Below are 17046 nucleotides of genomic sequence, written 5' to 3' on the forward strand. Positions count from 1 at the left end.
TGGGCTGGGGACATCAAGCCACCAGCAGTCCTCTGCCGTGTGCGTGCAGCACCGAGACCGCTGTGCTGCATCCTGCGCCCTGCTCCGCAGCGGCAAAGCTTGGGTCCCTCGGGCAGTGCCGGCTGGAAGCATGGGGTGGCTCCAGCTCTCCCTGGAGATAACAGAGTTGTGCTTGCCATGTCTGCAAGAATAAAGCTGGCTTTTCCACTGGAGTGGTGAGCACTGAGCCTGGGCTGGTCCGTGCTGGGCCTCTGCAGGGCTCTGCCATCCCTCGCGGTGTGATGGTGCTCCCAGCTGCTCCCGCAGCACGCTGGTGCTGTGTGCTAGTGCCTCTGTGCTCAGTAACAACCGTGGTGCTGAGCCAGGGGGTCTCACCAGAGGAAAGGAGACAGCAGCCAGCAGCCTCCCCATGGCTTAGTCCCTTCCTGCAGCCAGGGCACGGCACTGGAGCTGCAGCTTCCAGGGCTCGGGGACGTGCTGCTGGGACCGCGGTGCTCTGTGGGCCGGGCGCGCTCCTGCCAGAAGCGAGGAACGCTGTTCATTTGCAGATGAGCTGCTATTATTAACTCTCATTTTATTTCAGCTGTGGATGACCCTAATTTTGGCTGAGGAGCTTAGAAAAACTAAGAATGCAAGGTTACTTTAATCGTCTTAAAGTTTAAAAATCATCTGGGATTCCTCTATTTGGTAGTGTGTGCAGCGCTTACCTCCCCGCGGGAGCCTTGTGTCTGTTTTGCAGTAAGTCACACAAAGCTGCTCCGCACTAGTGGGTGTCACACACCGGAGTTGTGCACTTTGCATCCTACAAACACGTTACAGATGTTAATTCTCATCGTGACAAGGTGCTCGTGGGCTCCTCTCCATGTGCCGGAGCGGGCACCGAGACACGGGCTGCCGGCATCCTTGGTGCTGTGCAACAGGCCTGGGGCCAAGTTGGTCAGAACTGATTTTTTTTGACTTATTTCAAGAAATAAACCTTGTTAGAGGGGTGTGAGCCACCACACCACTGGCTTGGTGGGCTTGCTGCTGGAAAACCTCATGGAGGGTCCTGCTATGGCAAGACCAGCTCCCCTGGCCCATCCGTTTTTGCTGGGGTGAGGTGTTTGGTTTATATTTATTTACAGTGCAGCACCTGAAGCTCATTCCCCTTTTCAGTTGCTGTAGTTTTCCAAAAGGATTTTATGTTTTCTGCTTTTGGATCCGTGTCTTTCTGTGCCAATGGTACTTGCCTGCCTGCTGCTGCTCGCTTCACCCCTGGATGTTCCTCAGAGCCCCTCTGCTGCTTCGCCGGGTGCTGTGCCACCACGCTGGGTGACGTGTGCCAGCAGGGTGCCGTACCTGACAGAGGAGCAGTGCTTGCTCAAACAGCAGTCCTCTAATCCTGCTTTCATCCCCTGGTGAATGATTGATGAGGAACACGGAGATGTGGAACCCGACCCCCCGTGCAGCCCGGGTGAGCTATTGATCGTGTTTGTTTTATGCAGAAAAGAGTACCGCAGTTGTGTAAACGTTATCTCTGCATTTTTTTTAAGACTCAAATTGGCTTGAGGGTGGAGGCCGGGAGCAGTGGTGAGATCTGCATCCTCCCTGTGCTGCCAGCGAGCACCCATGAGCGCCTCGTGGGACGGACCCCGAGGCACCCGCGTGGCACAGGGTTCTCCCTCGCACCTCTCCTCCACCCGTGGAGCAGCAGACCCATGTCCGTCTGTCTGTCCATCCTTCATGGGCCCTGCTGTCTCACACCTGGCTGAGCCTCCCCAAGCCCTGGGGAGTGGGGAGCGTGCTCAGCAGCCAAGGCAGAGAGGCTGCGAGGCAAGGAGTCCCTGGGCTCTGTCCCCAGCACTCGCCAGCTCCTCTCCCAGGTGGGTGCGCGGCACGGGCAGGGTTTGCAGCAGCACGCAGACCCTGCGCACCCTGCTGGGCACCCTTGGGTGAGCCTGTGGACAGCCAGCCAGTGTGCTCAGCTTGACGGCCAAACTCCTCTTCCAGTAATCACTGGGTAAAATCCGAATTAAGACTCGGAAGGCGTTCGGGCACAAGGCGTTGCTGCAGCTCGGCAGTGCGGTGTGACCGTCCGGCGGCAGCCCCACAGAAGGATTGGGGTTTGCAGATCTGAGCGCCTGTGCCGTGATGCCGCCTTCTGCAACCAGCAGCACATCTTCGTCTCATCTCACACGAGACCAAAGCAAAATTAGGAACTATTCTGAATCCGAACAATGCTGCGTGGTACACTGCAAGTGATTGGCACTGCGCATTATCCTTCGCAGCTCGGTGCTGAAGCCAGCTACCCCCGCGGCTCCGTGAGCCCGCCCGCGCTGGGAGCGCTGAAATCTGGAGCGGTGACGCTGCCCTGCCATGCCCGGCCGCCCCTGGGACGCGATGTGGTGTTTATCTGCAGTGCCTCAACTTTGTAACTGGAGTTTAAGAAAGGAAAGCGGGGCTCAGCAGGAGCGCCAGTGGGGGATATCGCTGCGTGGTGTCAGCGCGGCGCTCCCGGCGCGAGCAGGGATTACCGGTGGTGGCACTCAGCGATGCTCTTGCCGTCAGGATGCGGTGCCCTGAAAGGCTGGCCTCAAAAACTTGCAGACGCTGGGACAGATATAAGCCGTACTTTATAAGAACATATAAAGATCAAAACGGAGAATATTTAAGCTGATATTACGCAACAGACAGCCCTTTCAAGTTATGATTTGTAAAGACAGCTCGGATAATTTCCTGAAAGACATCCTCATAATGACTAATTTAGAATATGTTTAATTCAAGTTAGAGAGATCAAAGAGAAAACGTTTTCCCCTGTAATGCCATTTGCGTTTTTACACTTAACCATGTTTCGGTGGACGGGGGGACGTCTGCTTTGCACTTCTTTGCGATTTCTTTGTGTTAAAATTGCAGAGGAAAACATTACGCAGACATTAGCACTAATGTGGGACACGGGTAGGGAAAGGGAGAAGAGCCTGTAGCAAATTCCTGTGAAAAATGGCTCCGGGAGGTGAGGGGCGTGATGCTGCGCCAGGGACATCTCCTCTGCTGGGCCTGTCGAGCCAGAGTCACTCTTTGCAGTTTCCTCTGGCATTTTCGTGCCTGTGGCAGGGGTGAAGCTCAGTCAGCGTTCACACAACGTGGGGCTCGGAGCAGGAGCTGTGGGGCTGCCTCTGCCTGTTGTTTGAGTAAAGAACAACGGCTTGCTCTAACTCGGGCTGAAGGGATCTGGTTGCTGGCAGGTTCCGTTATTCCTCTGCATTTTGTGCCCTTGCATCCGAGCAGAGCGAACAGCCTGTACCGGGCGGCGGCTGACAGTGATGAATGATGCGCGCGGAGCCTCAATTAGCCTATTAATAAAGCAAAATCTAGGCCACGGTTTTCTGAGTTCAGCACCCACGTCCACGGTTAGGAGTCCTCAGGCATGGCAGGGGCAAGGAGGTGGGCGATGGTGGGACGCAGACCTCAGTGTCCACGGGGTCGGGGGGGCACCGCCACGGCTGCTGCAGGGGTGGGTGCGGGGAGATGGGGGCAGCCGGTTGCTGGGGCTGCTCAATGAGTACCGAGCACTTGTCTTAAGTGAGTCTGAACACTAATGAACCATTTCAACCTTTTATTAGATCGGAAATCCTGCCCTCAAGGCACTGCTGTATTTGTTTGTGAGCAGACCAGAACATAATTGCAGCAGTGAGATCAGGCTCTTTGAAGAAAATGGGAGTGTTTTAGCCTGTGTCAATGGGTACAGCGCTGCCCCACCTACGTTTCCTTGACCCCGGTTATTTTCAAGGTGTGTGCAGCACAGTTAGACCCCTAAGGCATGTCATTTATGTTTCTGTTTGCTCAAAGATCAAGCAAAGCCCAGCCCATGCCTCCCCCAAGCCATGGCCACTCTCTAAGCCTTCAGTGAAATGCCTGGTGACCGAGTCAGTCCCAGCCTGCCCTGTGGGATTGCACTGGAGATCACATCACCGTCTTCCAGGAGCGGTGGGGCTGGGCAGCACCAGTCCCCTCCCTCTGCTGCCCCACTGGGCGCAGGGGCTGGTTCTCCCATTTCCCCCATTTCTCCCATTTCTCCCATTTCTCCCACTGCAGCTGGGGCTGGGGCCAGCGTTGCACACCCCACATCTCCAGCACTGCTGCCTTCTCCTTGCTGTGTCCATTTCTTCTGCTCACTTCTGCTTACCACAGCCCCAAACCCGCCACCAACCTGCTCCAGTGGCCGAGCACCAGCGCGCTGCAGCAGCCACCCGTGCAGGGGGTGCTGAGGTTTTCAGCAGTGCCCCCACGGGCACCCCCAGGCATGGGGCATTGCTGCTGGCCCTGTCCCATGGGCAGGGGGGGCAGAGTCAGCGCGGTGCCAGCGAGGTGCAGAGCTGGTGGTTGCTGTGCCAGGGACATCGAGAGCAGCACATCACACTCCAGGAACGGGTTAACGCCAGACCTGTAGGAGTTCCCCGACTGCACGGCCTGTGTCTGCTGAGTGATCGTTTGATCAGATAACATACACGGTAAATGTATTTGTAGGAAAAGCGAAACCCGTGTTCTCCTGAGGAGCGGTGTCATCTGTCAGGAGCGGTGTTTGATCTGCGATGAGGCGCTGCCAAGCAGGCTGTGCGGGGCTGCAGTGCCGGATTGTATGGGGCTGCAGTGCCGGGCTGTACATTTGAGATGTATCACATTTTGTATTCAATACTTTAATATTTCTCATTAACATTCGCTCCAGTGCTGTCTGTACATTGCACGGGCACACGGTACCTTCTCATTGCTGAAGGGAGCAGGCTGTCCGAGCTGGAAACATCGCTGTGACACCAGGGGAGCTGGAAACATCACTGTGACCTCCCCTCCCTGCTGAGACACCACAGGTTTAATGCCTTGGTCTCCCCATCCAAGTTTAATGCCTAGGTCTCCCCACCCGGCTCCTTCCTCTGCTAATTCATCTCGCCCGAGCTCCTCGGCTCAGCCACCCCAGTTCTGCTGCTCTGTAAATGCCATTTCTTGTCTTGCAGAGAGATGCCAAGGGTCAGTACCTGTTCGACCTTCTGTGCCACCACCTGAACCTGCTGGAGAAGGATTACTTCGGCATTCGGTTTGTGGACCCCGACAAGCAAAGGGTGAGTGCAGCCGGGCGCTGCGCTGGGGTTTCCTGCAGCTCTGCTCCCCCAGCCCCAGCCTGGCCTCGTTGGGCAGCTCCTGGCACGGGGCAGGAGCAGTGCCCAGGGGCCATGTCCTGCTCGGGTCAGCCCTGGAGCAGCGAGCTGGGAGGGCTGAGTTCTGCTGCTCCTTCCGAGCGCCCTCCGCGCCGGATTAATCTTCCTCCGAAAAGGCGTGCAGAACGCGAGCGCTGCACAAACGTGTTCAGTCGCTGCTTGCCATTAGAGCACTTGAGATTTGTGAATGAGGAGCATTGTGAAAGTGCTCACAGGCGGAGCTATTAATAACGGGCTTGTGTTGTGTCTCCTGCTGATCGATATAAGCCACCGTAACAAATAATTTCTGCTCCCCAAGGCACCTTCTGCTGTGTCTGTGCAAAGAGCTGCTGAGCGAGGAGCTGCTCCCACGCTGCCACCACAGGGGGGGCTGCTCGGGGTCCCCCTACCCCCAGGCTCCCCAGTGCAGGACCCGTCCCCTTGTCCCCCTTGTCCCCCTTGTCCCCCTTGTCCCCCTTGTCCTGGTGCTGGTGCTGGCTGTGCCGCGCAGCGTTTTGCTGGCGGCATCACGGGCAGGTTGCGCGCTGCTGCACCACTTGTGTTGGCTCTTTGTCTCCGTGGGTTGTGCTGAAGGGCCTCTTTAAGCAAATTTAGGAACGAAACGCTGTGCATAATGCATTGTGATGCATTGTCTCTACGGGCACAGCCACTTGAGGGAGCGCTGCTGAAACTGCATCCAGCGACAGCGGCACGGCGCTCCTGGCAGATGGGAGCAAGTGACAGGGCAGGGGGAGAACATGGGGCCGTGTCCTGCCCTAACCAGTGCAAGGAGAGGACATTTCTGTGCTGTAGTGCTTCTCCCTGCTGCCTTCACCTTGCCGTGCGACCCATGGCTTCACCTGGGCAGCACGCTTTTATTTCAGGCAGAGGGGTGCTTTGTTTCTTCAATCTTGCCCTGAACATTCAGTGTTATTAATTGGAAGTGTTTGCTGCTGAGCTGAGCTGACTGAAGGACTCTCCCTCTCGTTTCAGCACTGGCTGGAGTTCACAAAGTCGGTTGTGAAGCAGATGAGGGGTAAGCAGCGCTTCGGGCGTGCGGGTGCCCCGCGTGGCGCCTGGCCACCTCCCCGGCCGGGTGCTGGGGGCACGAGGCGGGCAGTGCCGGCGGGCTGGTGACGGTGTCGCTGTTCTCGCTGCAGCCCAGCCGCCCTTCACCATGTGTTTCCGCGTCAAGTTTTACCCCACGGACCCCGCGGCTCTGAAGGAGGAGATCACCAGGTGAGGCGGGCACCGCGAGGGCTCGGCGGGCACGGGGAGGGGATGGCCGGGGCCCTGCGGGGTTTGGTTTCATGTTTGAGTCACAGAGACAGACATTTAGCACCCAAATCACGCCGAGTGTCACAACGGGGGGAAGTGTGTGTGTTGTATTAGCATTTAGAGCCACCGTGCCCGGCAGGCAGCGTTCGGTGCTGCTTGAAGCCCATGGCCTGGACATCTGCAGGTGGTTGCACAAACCCGTTCCCAAAGTGCTCAGGGTGCCACACTTCCCATCGTAACATCCAGGGCCACTGCAGCTTCTGCAGCATCCTCCAGTGCAGAACAGATCCTGCTCTGTGCCACGTGCCTGCCTTTCCCTGCGGCTCCCCAAAACCTCTCCTTCCAGCTGGAAGTCCTTGGTCCTGCGTGGAGGGCTCCGGCAGGAGCAGCAGGGCGCCCTTCACATCCATTTTCTGCTTCTCCCGACACTCCTGCCACTTCTAAACGAGCTCTCTGTGCAGCTGCCCGAGTGCATCCTTTGCTCAGATGGTTACTGCATGTGCCGGGGCTGTCTGGAGGGTTTGAGTGCTTCCAGTTCCCTGGCAGTCCCCTGGAAGCAATTACCTACATCCCTTTATGTAAAGGGCATGAACGCGGTGGAAGAAAGGGATGATGAACGGCAATTCACAAACTTGACAGTGCTTCTATCAAGTTTCTATCTTTAGGGGCTCTTCGTGCTGCCTTTCCTGCCAGAAGGAAGGGTGGGTGTACGGGATGTGCAGAGCCCTCGCCGAGAGGTCACAGCAGCAAAATAAAAGCGTGGCTGGGGGTCCGTGGTGAAACTTCCCCTGGCTTGGAGGCTCGGGTCATCTTTTACTGCAAGTTTCCAAATTCCTCTCCTGGTGCCTTTTGCCATTACTGCTGCAAATTATTCAGTTGTCTTTGGTGCTCCAAGGGAGAGGCCAACAAAGGTGCTGGGCTGCCCTGCTCCCGGCAGGTGCCCCCCACGTCCCACAGCTGGAGAGCTCTGGGGTTTGCCTTGCAAAGGAAGCCCCTTAACCTCATCTGTTAAAAATGGACAAACAGCACGAGCTTTTCCTTCTATTTTCAAAGCAGGCCAGAAAAGCCATCTTGTGCTGTGGACAGTCGGCTACCGCAAATGGAAGGACCACCAGCATCAGCTGCTCTTGCACCAAATATGCACCAAATGGTGACAAACGGCCCATGACACCCGCTCAGCCCTGCTTGGCCTCAGCAGCCCGAGGATGGGCAGCACCAAATCTCTGCACGTATCCGGCCCCACACAGCCAGCCCCATGCCAAGCTGGGAGCTCTCCATCAGCTTCTGGAGGCTGGGGGATCGCAAGCTCTGTGCCATTAAATATTCTGGGAGAATGCGCTCCGTGCTAAGCGCATGGAGGTTTAAGTCGGCTTACTGATACAGCTAAATATATTCCAGGATTTCACTTTTTTGGATTTTCAGTCTATTTTTGCAGGCAGCCAATGGCAGAGGATCTCTGGGATTTTGCTGTCTGCTCAGCTTTTTACTTTAGTTTTGCATTTATAAAATCTTCATATTTTTAGTGGGAGATCAAGTAGGAAACAGCACAGAAGATGCTGAGGTGCTCAGAAAAGTCTTCTGAAATTTACTTTGCTCTTGGTGATGTACAAAACCGATGAGAGCCTTGCTTGTGTTCCACAGAAGGAACCCCCCAGTAATAATAATTATAATAATAATGAAAAAAAAAAAAAAAAACTTAAGATGTTTTCTGGGAAAGTGAGAAAGTTGAGGTCCTTCCAGGGTCTGGCTGCAGCTGGGAGATGCCCGTCAGGATGGGAGCACTGTGAGGAGCACTGTGCTTATCTGCAGAGCCTGTTTGGAAAGGTCTCTGTGTCCTGGATGCAAGTGTTCCTAGCGGGATACGTGCTGTAAGCAGCTTTCTTGGATAGCATTGATCTGTCTTTTCTGTACCGGCATGCACAGAAGTGTCTTGGCGTAGCTCTCACACAGATACTTCTTGTTTTTCTTAAAAAGCACTGATTTAGGGGACTCCTGTGAGCCGTGGTTTGCCGGGGCACAAAGCCACCCGGGCTCACACCGGGTGCAGCAGGACCGTTTGCTGCACTGTGCCACCGGCCGTTCCTAAGCAGGAGAGTCTTGTAAACGGGCTGCTCGGAGAGAAATGCTACTGCCAGTGTCCTGTGGCAGATGTTCCCCACCTAAATTGCCTGTTTGGGTAATTTAAGCTTTGCCTAATGACTGGACTCTCTCTGCTGTCCTCAGGTATTTAGTCTTCCTGCAGATCAAACGAGATCTCTACCACGGCCGTCTCCTCTGCAAGACTTCAGACGCTGCGTTGCTGGCCGCCTATATCCTTCAAGGTAATGCTTTTTGACAAGATAAATTTGCTTTTCATGCTAAGTACTGATTACATTATTTCACTTACAACAGATCACTGCACCTGGCATACAAATGTCACCCAGCCAGTGCAGGGCTCATCCTTCAGCACTGTGTCGTGTCGTGCTGTGCTGGGCTGGGGAGGATTGGAATTGCTGCCGTGGTCTCACCCGCAGCAGAAGCACACACAGCTCTGCTCTGAGCTGCCCCATCGCTGCAAAGCACCCACAGCTCACCTAGTCCACGTCTCCCTCTTGTGACTGTGCAGTGGTTTTTGTCCAGGGGCCACAAGGTGGTCAGCAAAACCGCTGTGGGCTGCTCCCAGCAGCACCCCCCATGCCTGCTCTGTCCCTCTGCAGAAGCAGCCCCGTGGCAGCGCTGCTCCTCTCCCGGGGCCGTGCACAGCCTGCGGTGGCGCTGGCAGCCCCCGGGGTTTGCAGCTGCAGATGAGAGGTAAATGCAGTTCTGCTGATTCCTGGAACGGGTGAAGACGTCCTTGTGTAAGCTCGCTGCTGGCCGCTGGGTGCCTCGGCAGAGAAAGTGCTTTTGGCAGCGAGTTGCAGAGGCGCTGGTGGTGCAGGAGGTGGGAAGAGCTCTGAAAGCCATCTCCTGCTGACCCCCTATCCCATCTGTGCTCCTGCTGCACTGCTCTGCCTGCTCCTGCCGCCCCTGCCCAGCCCATGGCACTGACAGCACCCAAAGCACTCGGCGTGGGCTTTCCAGGCTCCTTGGGAGAGCTGGGTGGCACTGGAGGGACACAAAAGGACATTGAGGGGCCGTTAGCATCGCCATGCCGAGTGTGTGGTGTGTGCAACTGTGCTGCAGAGATGCAGCCGGTGCCCCCTGCCCATGGGGGGCTGTGGGCTCAGATGTCCCAACCTGGGGGCACTCACCCTGCTGCCCTGCCAGGGCCGCTCCTGAAGTCCCTGGGCAGGCGGTTGGGTTCCTGGGAAGCTGGGTACGTGCACCCCTGCGAGCAAAAAGTGTTTGGCAAGGACTTTGAGGAATTAATAAAGGTGGGACAGTGACCATCTGCTTGCGGGCGATTCCCAAGCGAACGGTGAAATGAATTGGATGCGGTTAAAGCCTGACAAACGAGCCCTCCCGGTGGGACACGCGGCCGTGGCGGTGCGGTGTGTCCCTGCTGCCCTGGCACTGGGGGCTTCGAGCCCCGGCCCCACGCCTGGCATCCAGCACCACAGGGCCCGGGGTGGCTGCGGGATGGGGATGTGCATGGCCACTCATTGCCTCTGTCCCCCCCCAGCTGAGATCGGGGACTACGACCCAGGGAAGCACCCAGAGGGCTACAGCTCCAAGTTCCAGTTCTTCCCCAAGCACTCGGAAAAGCTGGAGAGGAAAATCGCGGAGATCCACAAGTCGGAGCTGAGGTATGGCCAGCACATGGGAACGGGGATGTTGTTGAGGCTCTGCTGATTTTTATTGCTGTTCAGGACATGGGGGCACGCCACGGGATGGGCACTTGGAGCTTTGTGCATCGTGTGCAGCTGAAAGCCAGCGGTGCTCTTGGCAGCACTGGTAGCAGCAGAAATGGAGCAGAGGGGTTTTGGAAAGGTGCTGGGTCAGGCCTAACAGCAAAGCTCCCCCCGAGCAGCGCCTGCCTCTGTCCCCAACCTGCCCTCCCCTCCCGCCTGGACTGAAGCTGGGCAGTGCCTGTAACTCAGCCCTGGGCCTTGCAGGGGCTCCTCACCCTTGGTCCTCCCCAGCACCGCTCGTTTGCTGTGTCGTGCCCCAAACGAGCTGGCAGGACACAGGCTGGGACCGATGCCCCTTCTTCACAGAAACCACGAAGCTGAGGACAGTTTCTCACAGGCATGTCTCCCATGAAATATTCTTCTTTTTTCCCCCTTTTTTCCCTCCCGCAGTGGGCAGACACCAGCTACTTCAGAGCTGAATTTCCTAAGGAAAGCCCAGACTCTGGAGACCTACGGAGTTGACCCACACCCCTGCAAGGTAAAACGGCTTCCTGAGCGCTGTTCTGGCTCTGCGTTCTCATGCTGGCAGGTGCCACGCTGCAGAGGTGCCGTGATGCTCCAGGCACAGCCGTTTGTCACCCGCCGGGGGCTCTGGCACCGGGAGCACTGCGGAGCGTGGCAGGCGCTGGGTTGGGCATGAAAACATAAAAATGGGAATATGTGCACAGGGGGCAGCAGGGGGGATAACTGCCCCGAGGGCCTTCCCGAGGAGTATTTAGGGAAGTTGTAGGAAGGCGTTTGTACATGCAGACAACTGCAAAAGACAATGGCTGATCATCTGCAGAAGCGTGTAATTTGGAGGCAGCGACAAGGTCAGTAATGTGTCTGAGAGACCAACAGCCATTAATCTGCCGGAGACAGTCTAACTCCCTGCTCTTCCCTGGCCACTAATCGAATTTTCTGTTTGAAATGCTTTCTATTGACTCTAGATGTCATTGCGTTTGGCTCTCCGTGGTCCCTCATAATCCCATCACATGCAGATGGACACGGGATGCAAGGCAGGAGGAGAGTTTTGCCGTAAGGGGAGCGCCTGCTCTGAGCTCCTCCAGGGACTTTAAGGGGGTTACGCCGTGTAAATTCCCACTCACAGCAAGTACACCTGGCCGGCGGGGGGAGCCCGGCCATTTACTGGCACAGGAGCAGGGCAGAGCCTAAATAAAATCAGCAAGGCAGAGGACGTGGGCAGTGCCATGCAGTCCTACTCCTGCGGCTGGGCAACTTTGTGACACGGGGTGCTGGAGGGGCCAGGCTCACAGATGCCCAAAAGACAGCAAAATCTGCACTCTGCTGCTGGGCACTGGGCAGGGCCATGGGGCTGGGGCTGCAAACAGCGGGAGCACAGCACGGGTGGGGAGAGGGAGAGCACGGCACGGCACTGGCTGTGCCGATAGCCCGAGGGGCTGGCGCTGGGAGAGCTGCGCCCACATTTGGCTCCCTGCTGATAACATTCGTTCTGGCACCCCTGTTACCAGCAGGGTGCTGTGCCCCGGCACCACCGTGCACCCCAGATGGTGTGGGGCAGCGATGGGGATGTGGTGGGGGTCTCCACCTCCCGCCTCTGTCGAGGAGCCACAGCCCTGGGCTGCGGGCGCTGCCGGTCCATGGTGCCGCATGGAGATCTCGTCCCCTTCACATCCGTCTGGACATGATCACTGGGGGCTTTGTGCCTTGCTTTGTGCAGGAGGCTGGATGTTCAGGGCTCCTTGCTTTTGGCCATTCACCCTTGGCAGATTAAAATGGATTTTGATCTAATCTGGACTTAAAACCGATTCGTTCTCTGCCAAATTCTGAAGATATCAGGAAAGCTGTCTCCTGCACCCCTCTGATGTGCTTTCAGGTAGCTTATCTGTACAGGGACGGGAGCCAAGGACTGGTGGCAGTGACCCTTCAGAGAAAATGCCCGTGGCCGCATGGTGAGGCCCAGGCAGCACACTGCAGGAGGAGGGCAGGCACCAGGCAGGCATCCTCCCCTGTGAAATCCTGCATCTGCTTCTGCTTCCAGTGCTGCGGACAGTGCTCCCGTGTGTCCTGCCAGCCCCTGTCGTGCCCGTTTCCAGCTCAGCATCCTGATAAAGCGGCCTGAGCGCAGGGCAGGCATCTGCGGGCTGAGGAAAAGCCTCCCAATTAAAGAGCAGCCACAACCCTTTTATAATATTTTTAAAATTCAGCATATATCTGCTTTTTTCATGAGCATCAGTGCAGTTAATGATCGCTTCCCTGGAGTCTGGTTGTTATGATTAAGTTACCGCGCCGCCTGGCTCCGCGCACGACACTAATTACGGGCTTTAAACTGCCTCGGCGCTGCCCGGCTGCACTGGCTGCGCAGGGCTCCGAGGGTGTCAAAGGTCCAACAGGTTTTTACCATTTTCCTGTTGAATTATTAGCAAAAGGAATTGGTTGGGCACAGTCATCTTCACTGCTTGTTGCGTACTCGTGAATTGGTGGCACCACGAGGGCTGGCAGCTGCCCTGCGCCGGGGGATGCTTGGGGTGCAGGGCTGGGGCAGGGGGGGCTGAGAGACCCCGATAGAGCTGGGGGTGGACGGTGGCGTGTGCCCGCTGCTGGTGTGGCTGCATTCTGCTGAGGAGCCGCTGTTGCCTTCCAGGACGTGTCGGGGAACGCGGCGTTTTTGGCCTTCACGCCCTTCGGGTTCGTGGTGCTGCAGGGGAACAAGCGAGTGCACTTCATCAAATGGTGAGCGGGCCCCGCGCTGTCCTGCACCCCCTGCTCCGTCACGGTGCCCGTGTCACCCCAGGGTGCTGGAGGGATGCCGGGGCTGGAATCCCACTGGCGAGGGTGCTCGGGTGCTCCCAGCCCTGGTGCCTTCCCCGGGCACTTGCTGGGTGCTGGGTGGAGGCAGTGGAGCCCCCAGGGGTGGCAGTGAGGGGGGGTTTGCCCCGGGTTTCTGCCCATGGCAGTGTCTGTCTCCTGGCCACCCGCCCTGCCTGCTGGCCTGCCGGTGCCACCAGCCGTCTCCAGGCCATCCCCAACACGGCCGGGCTGCGGGGAGGCTGCGTGGCCGCGTGCTCAGTGGGGCCAGGCAGCCTCTCATGTGTGTGACCTTGTCCTTGTCCTTGTCCTTGTCCTTGCAGGAACGAGGTGACCAAAATGAAATTTGAGGGGAAGACTTTTTACTTGTACGTAAGCCAGAAGGAGGTGAGTGCATTCTCTTATCTTGGGTCCTACTGAGCACGGCTTTTTTCATTGCCCCAGCACGCAGCCAGCTCCTAACGCCCCCGGGGGGCTGCAGCCTCTGGGTGTGCCCCTCGGAGGGGCCCTGCAGGGTGGGTGACACGGGCTGCAGCTCTGCTGTCGCTGTGGATGTGCCCATGGCCCATGCTGAGCCCATTGCGCCCTCCCCATGGCTGCAGTGCCTCGGATGCCCCGCGCTGCCCCTGCCCCTCGTTGTGGGCACCAGAGGTGGCAGGGCCATGGTGAGGGGGATGAGGGGGGAGCTCAGCAACAGCAGCGTGGGGCTGAGCTGTGCTGCGGCCCGGCCGTCCCACCGACACCCCTGGCTGACCGAGGCACCCCGAGAGCACTGCTGAGAGCCACCAACGTGCGCACCAGCTGCACGAGTGCTAAAAATGTGCCTGTGGACATCCAAAATGCAAATAGTCTGGGTGTCAGTGAGGGGGGGAGGGAGTGTCCCTGCAGGGGTTCGCACCCTGTCTGTGCAGGTTTTTGGCCCCCCCTTCTCCAGGCCCCAGCCACGTTCCCGGCACGCAGCCTGCTGGTCCCCACTCACTCCTTTCCCCACGGACTTCTTTCTCCTTTAGGAAAAGAAAATTGTCCTTACCTATTTCGCCCCAACACCAGAAGCCTGCAAGCACCTCTGGAAGTGTGGGATCGAAAACCAAGCCTTCTACAAGTGAGTGCAAGGACGTCCATCCCAGCACAGCAAACCCTCAATCAGGAGATGAGAACTAATTGTCTGGGGGTCAGGTCTCTAGCACTAAGCGAGCAGCACACCTCCTGCCCCCAGCACCAGATGTGTTTTAGCATTTTTGCCCGTCAATCACGGCTCGTTCGGTGCCAGTGCTGCTGCCCTCGGCCAGCTGGGCTGGTGGCCACAGGCTGCATGGAAAGGGCCGGGTTGTAGCCACAAGGATCTGCAGGGCAGGCTGTGGGCTGGGCTGGCTGCTGAGAAACCGGGGCAGAACGCCTTGGTTTTACCGTACGGCGGTTTACTTAAAAATAGCCGTCTTTGTGCTTTATAATGAGTTTTATTCTAATCAGCGAGATGTGAGATAAAGTGTGTAATGTGTTCTCTCTGGGAATACTGCAATCAGCGGCTGCAATCAGCAGGTTTCATTTCTCATTATATTAACATGGAATGAAATTGCAATATTGCTTTACAAATCTTTTTGTGATTAATGCTGGCAGCACACGAAGGCAGGATTCCACGCCCAGCAGAGTGGACCGGGGGCTTGTGGCGGTGCCGCTCGGCCCCGGCCTGGGGGCGAGGGAGCGGCTGCCCTGGGGTGGGGGCAGAGGGTTGGGGGGCTGCTTCCAGGGGCTCCTCGCACTGTGCAGCCCCCGGGGCCGCCAGCCTGCCTGTGTGGGGCCGATCCGTGCGTCCCGTCGGGGATGGGGCCGGGGGCTCCTGTCCGAAGGCACCGATGGGTGCCCCTCTGCGCTCCCCAGCCCCGTAGAGCCGTCAGTCCCCAGCTCTGGGTGCTGTAAAAGCAAAGCCAGCCAGGGCTCTGCCCGTGTGCCCAGCAGCGGGGCGCTCACGCGGCTCTCGGTGCCTTGCAGGCTGGAGAAGTCGAGCCAGGTCCGGACGGTGTCCAGCAGCAACTTGTTCTTCAAAGGAAGCCGGTTCCGATACAGGTGAGGAGCGGCTGCGAATCCCTGCTGGGTGTGCTTTTGGGTGCTCCCTCAGCTGTTCTTTGGGTGCCTCTGGTCACAGGACACCCGCCCATCGCTGCCGCGGCGAGGCCATGGCCACGTTGTCTCTGTTCCACTGCTGCCATTCGTCTCTCCAGCTCTGTTTGGTAGGAACAGGGCTGAAGAGGAAGGGAAAGCTCTGGGGGTTTTGCAGGGGCAGCTCCCTCCTGGCTGGCACGGGGTGGTCTGGATGCCTTGGGCAGGCTCCCCTGGAGGGGAGGGGGTCCCACAGTGCCCAGCACCCCAGCTCACCGGGGTCCTGCCCAGCTGGTCACAGCTGCTGTTCTTCTCCTACCTGCAGTGGCCGCGTTGCAAAGGAGGTGATGGAGTCCAGCGCCAAGATCAAGCGGGAGCCGCCGGAGATACATCGGTGAGAGCCCGGCCGCAGCCCATGGGGCTGGGGTACTGCACTGCTCGGGGTGCAGAGGGGTCCCTGGGGCCCCGACGGGCTCCGCTCAGCCCTGGTCCATCAGCCCAAGCCCTGGGAGGAACAGCTTATGAAGTGTTTTCAGAAGCTCACTCCTATTTGAGTTCTCCAAGCTGCACAAGCTCGCAGTGCGGGCTGTGTTTGCTGGGAAGGACGCAGGCAGCATCTGCAGCCGCCTCCTGCAGCAGCCCTGTCCCTCGGTGCCGTAGCTCTGTGGGTATCCCTGAGCCCAGGGCAGGCATGGCCCCGCTGCTGCTTGGGGCAGGAGTGGAGCAGAGGGAGATTTGTGCGTCACAGGGGCTTTTTGGAGGGACCTGTTGAAAGGCAGGAGGAGATGTCCCCATCTGGGCCGTGCTGGGTCCAGCCCGCGGGCTCTCACTGTCCCTGTTCTGTCCCCAGGGCAGGGCTGGTGCCGAGCCGGAGCTGCCCGTCCATCACCCACGGCCCCCGGCTGAGCAGCGTGCCCCGCACCCGCAGGAGAGCCGTTCACATCTCCATCATGGAAGGTAGGACACGGGGAGACCGGGGTGCTGCAGCCAGCGCAGCCCTGCACACGGGCACACACACACGGGCACACAGAAAAGCCGATGCACACCCAAATGCACGTCCAGCTAAGAAGCCTGTGCGTGCTCATCACATCCAGGGTCCCCAGGGCGAGCAAAGCACTGACACAATGCAGCCTGTCACCGCCGCCCCGGCTGGGGGCCCAAAAAGGGGCCAGAGAGCACAGCTAGCGGCCGGTGGGTGCGGAGAGCAGCCCAGGGGGCTCTGCACGGCTGCAGATGTGCTCGTGCTCGCTGCCGCCTTCTGTTTCTCGGCATTTAGAGTCTCTGAAGTCCGGCCGGTAAGGTTGTGCTCAAAAATATTGAATGCAAAGGCGATCGAGACCCTGCTCCTGCCACCCAAGCTGCTGCAGGGTCTGCCCTGCTGCCCTGCTGCCAAACCACTGGCACCCGCTTGAGAAACAGGGAGGCTGGAGGTTGGTGAGGGAGAGGAGGGGACAGCCCGGAGCCTGGGGGACCCCCACAGCATAAGCAGTGCTTGTGCCCATCGGGGGTGTCCGGGCCTGGCGTCCGTGCTGATTTTTGGGGCACCTCAGCTGCCCTGTTGACAACAAGCACCCTCTCCTCACCTCCCACGGGTGCCGTTGCAAAAAGGAGCGGGCATTAAATAGCCCCACACGATAAATCACCCGGCACCTGGCAGCTCACACCCTGCCCCGGCAGCTGCGTTTTGTCGCTCTCACTTCAGCGGGGCACGGTGCGAGCGCCCAGAATAGCCCTGACGGCCAGCCCACGGCCCCAGCACTGCCTGCACCAAACGAGCTGCGGGCAGGCGGCTGGCCCCGCACCTCCTCGGACCCCGCGGGCACCCCTGCCACCATGGTGAAGTGCCTGGTCAAAATCAAAACCAAAGTCAGCGTCCACCTGCGGCTCATCAACCACTGCTGCCGCGA

At 58.3% G+C, this 17046-nt stretch overlaps 1 protein-coding gene across 3 annotated transcripts in view; it reads left to right on the forward strand.

Annotated features, from left to right (window-relative positions):
- FRMD5 (FERM domain containing 5) overlaps nt 1–17046 on the forward strand; it is a gene marked incomplete at its 5' end in the record, with an annotated part of 77826 nt that overhangs the window by 55959 nt on the left and 4821 nt on the right. Inside the window, 12 exons of one of the 3 annotated variants that reach the window (XM_082769004.1) lie at nt 4986–5090; nt 6159–6201; nt 6326–6404; nt 8667–8764; nt 10045–10168; nt 10664–10751; nt 12879–12967; nt 13366–13429; nt 14053–14144; nt 15032–15106; nt 15465–15533; nt 15990–16096. In XM_082769004.1, coding sequence (XP_082625130.1) covers nt 4986–5090; nt 6159–6201; nt 6326–6404; nt 8667–8764; nt 10045–10168; nt 10664–10751; nt 12879–12967; nt 13366–13429; nt 14053–14144; nt 15032–15106; nt 15465–15533; nt 15990–16096 — 1033 coding nt within the window. Of the gene's footprint in view, nt 1–4985; nt 5091–6158; nt 6202–6325; nt 6405–8666; nt 8765–10044; nt 10169–10663; nt 10752–12878; nt 12968–13365; nt 13430–14052; nt 14145–15031; nt 15107–15464; nt 15534–15989; nt 16097–17046 lie in introns of those variants that run through there. The other 2 variants (XM_082769005.1, XM_082769006.1) reach the window with 2 other exon arrangements.

Source organism: Aythya marila (genome assembly GCF_965140915.1).
Source record: "Aythya marila genome assembly, chromosome: 11".
In the NCBI taxonomy this organism is placed as follows: Eukaryota; Metazoa; Chordata; class Aves; order Anseriformes; family Anatidae; genus Aythya; species Aythya marila.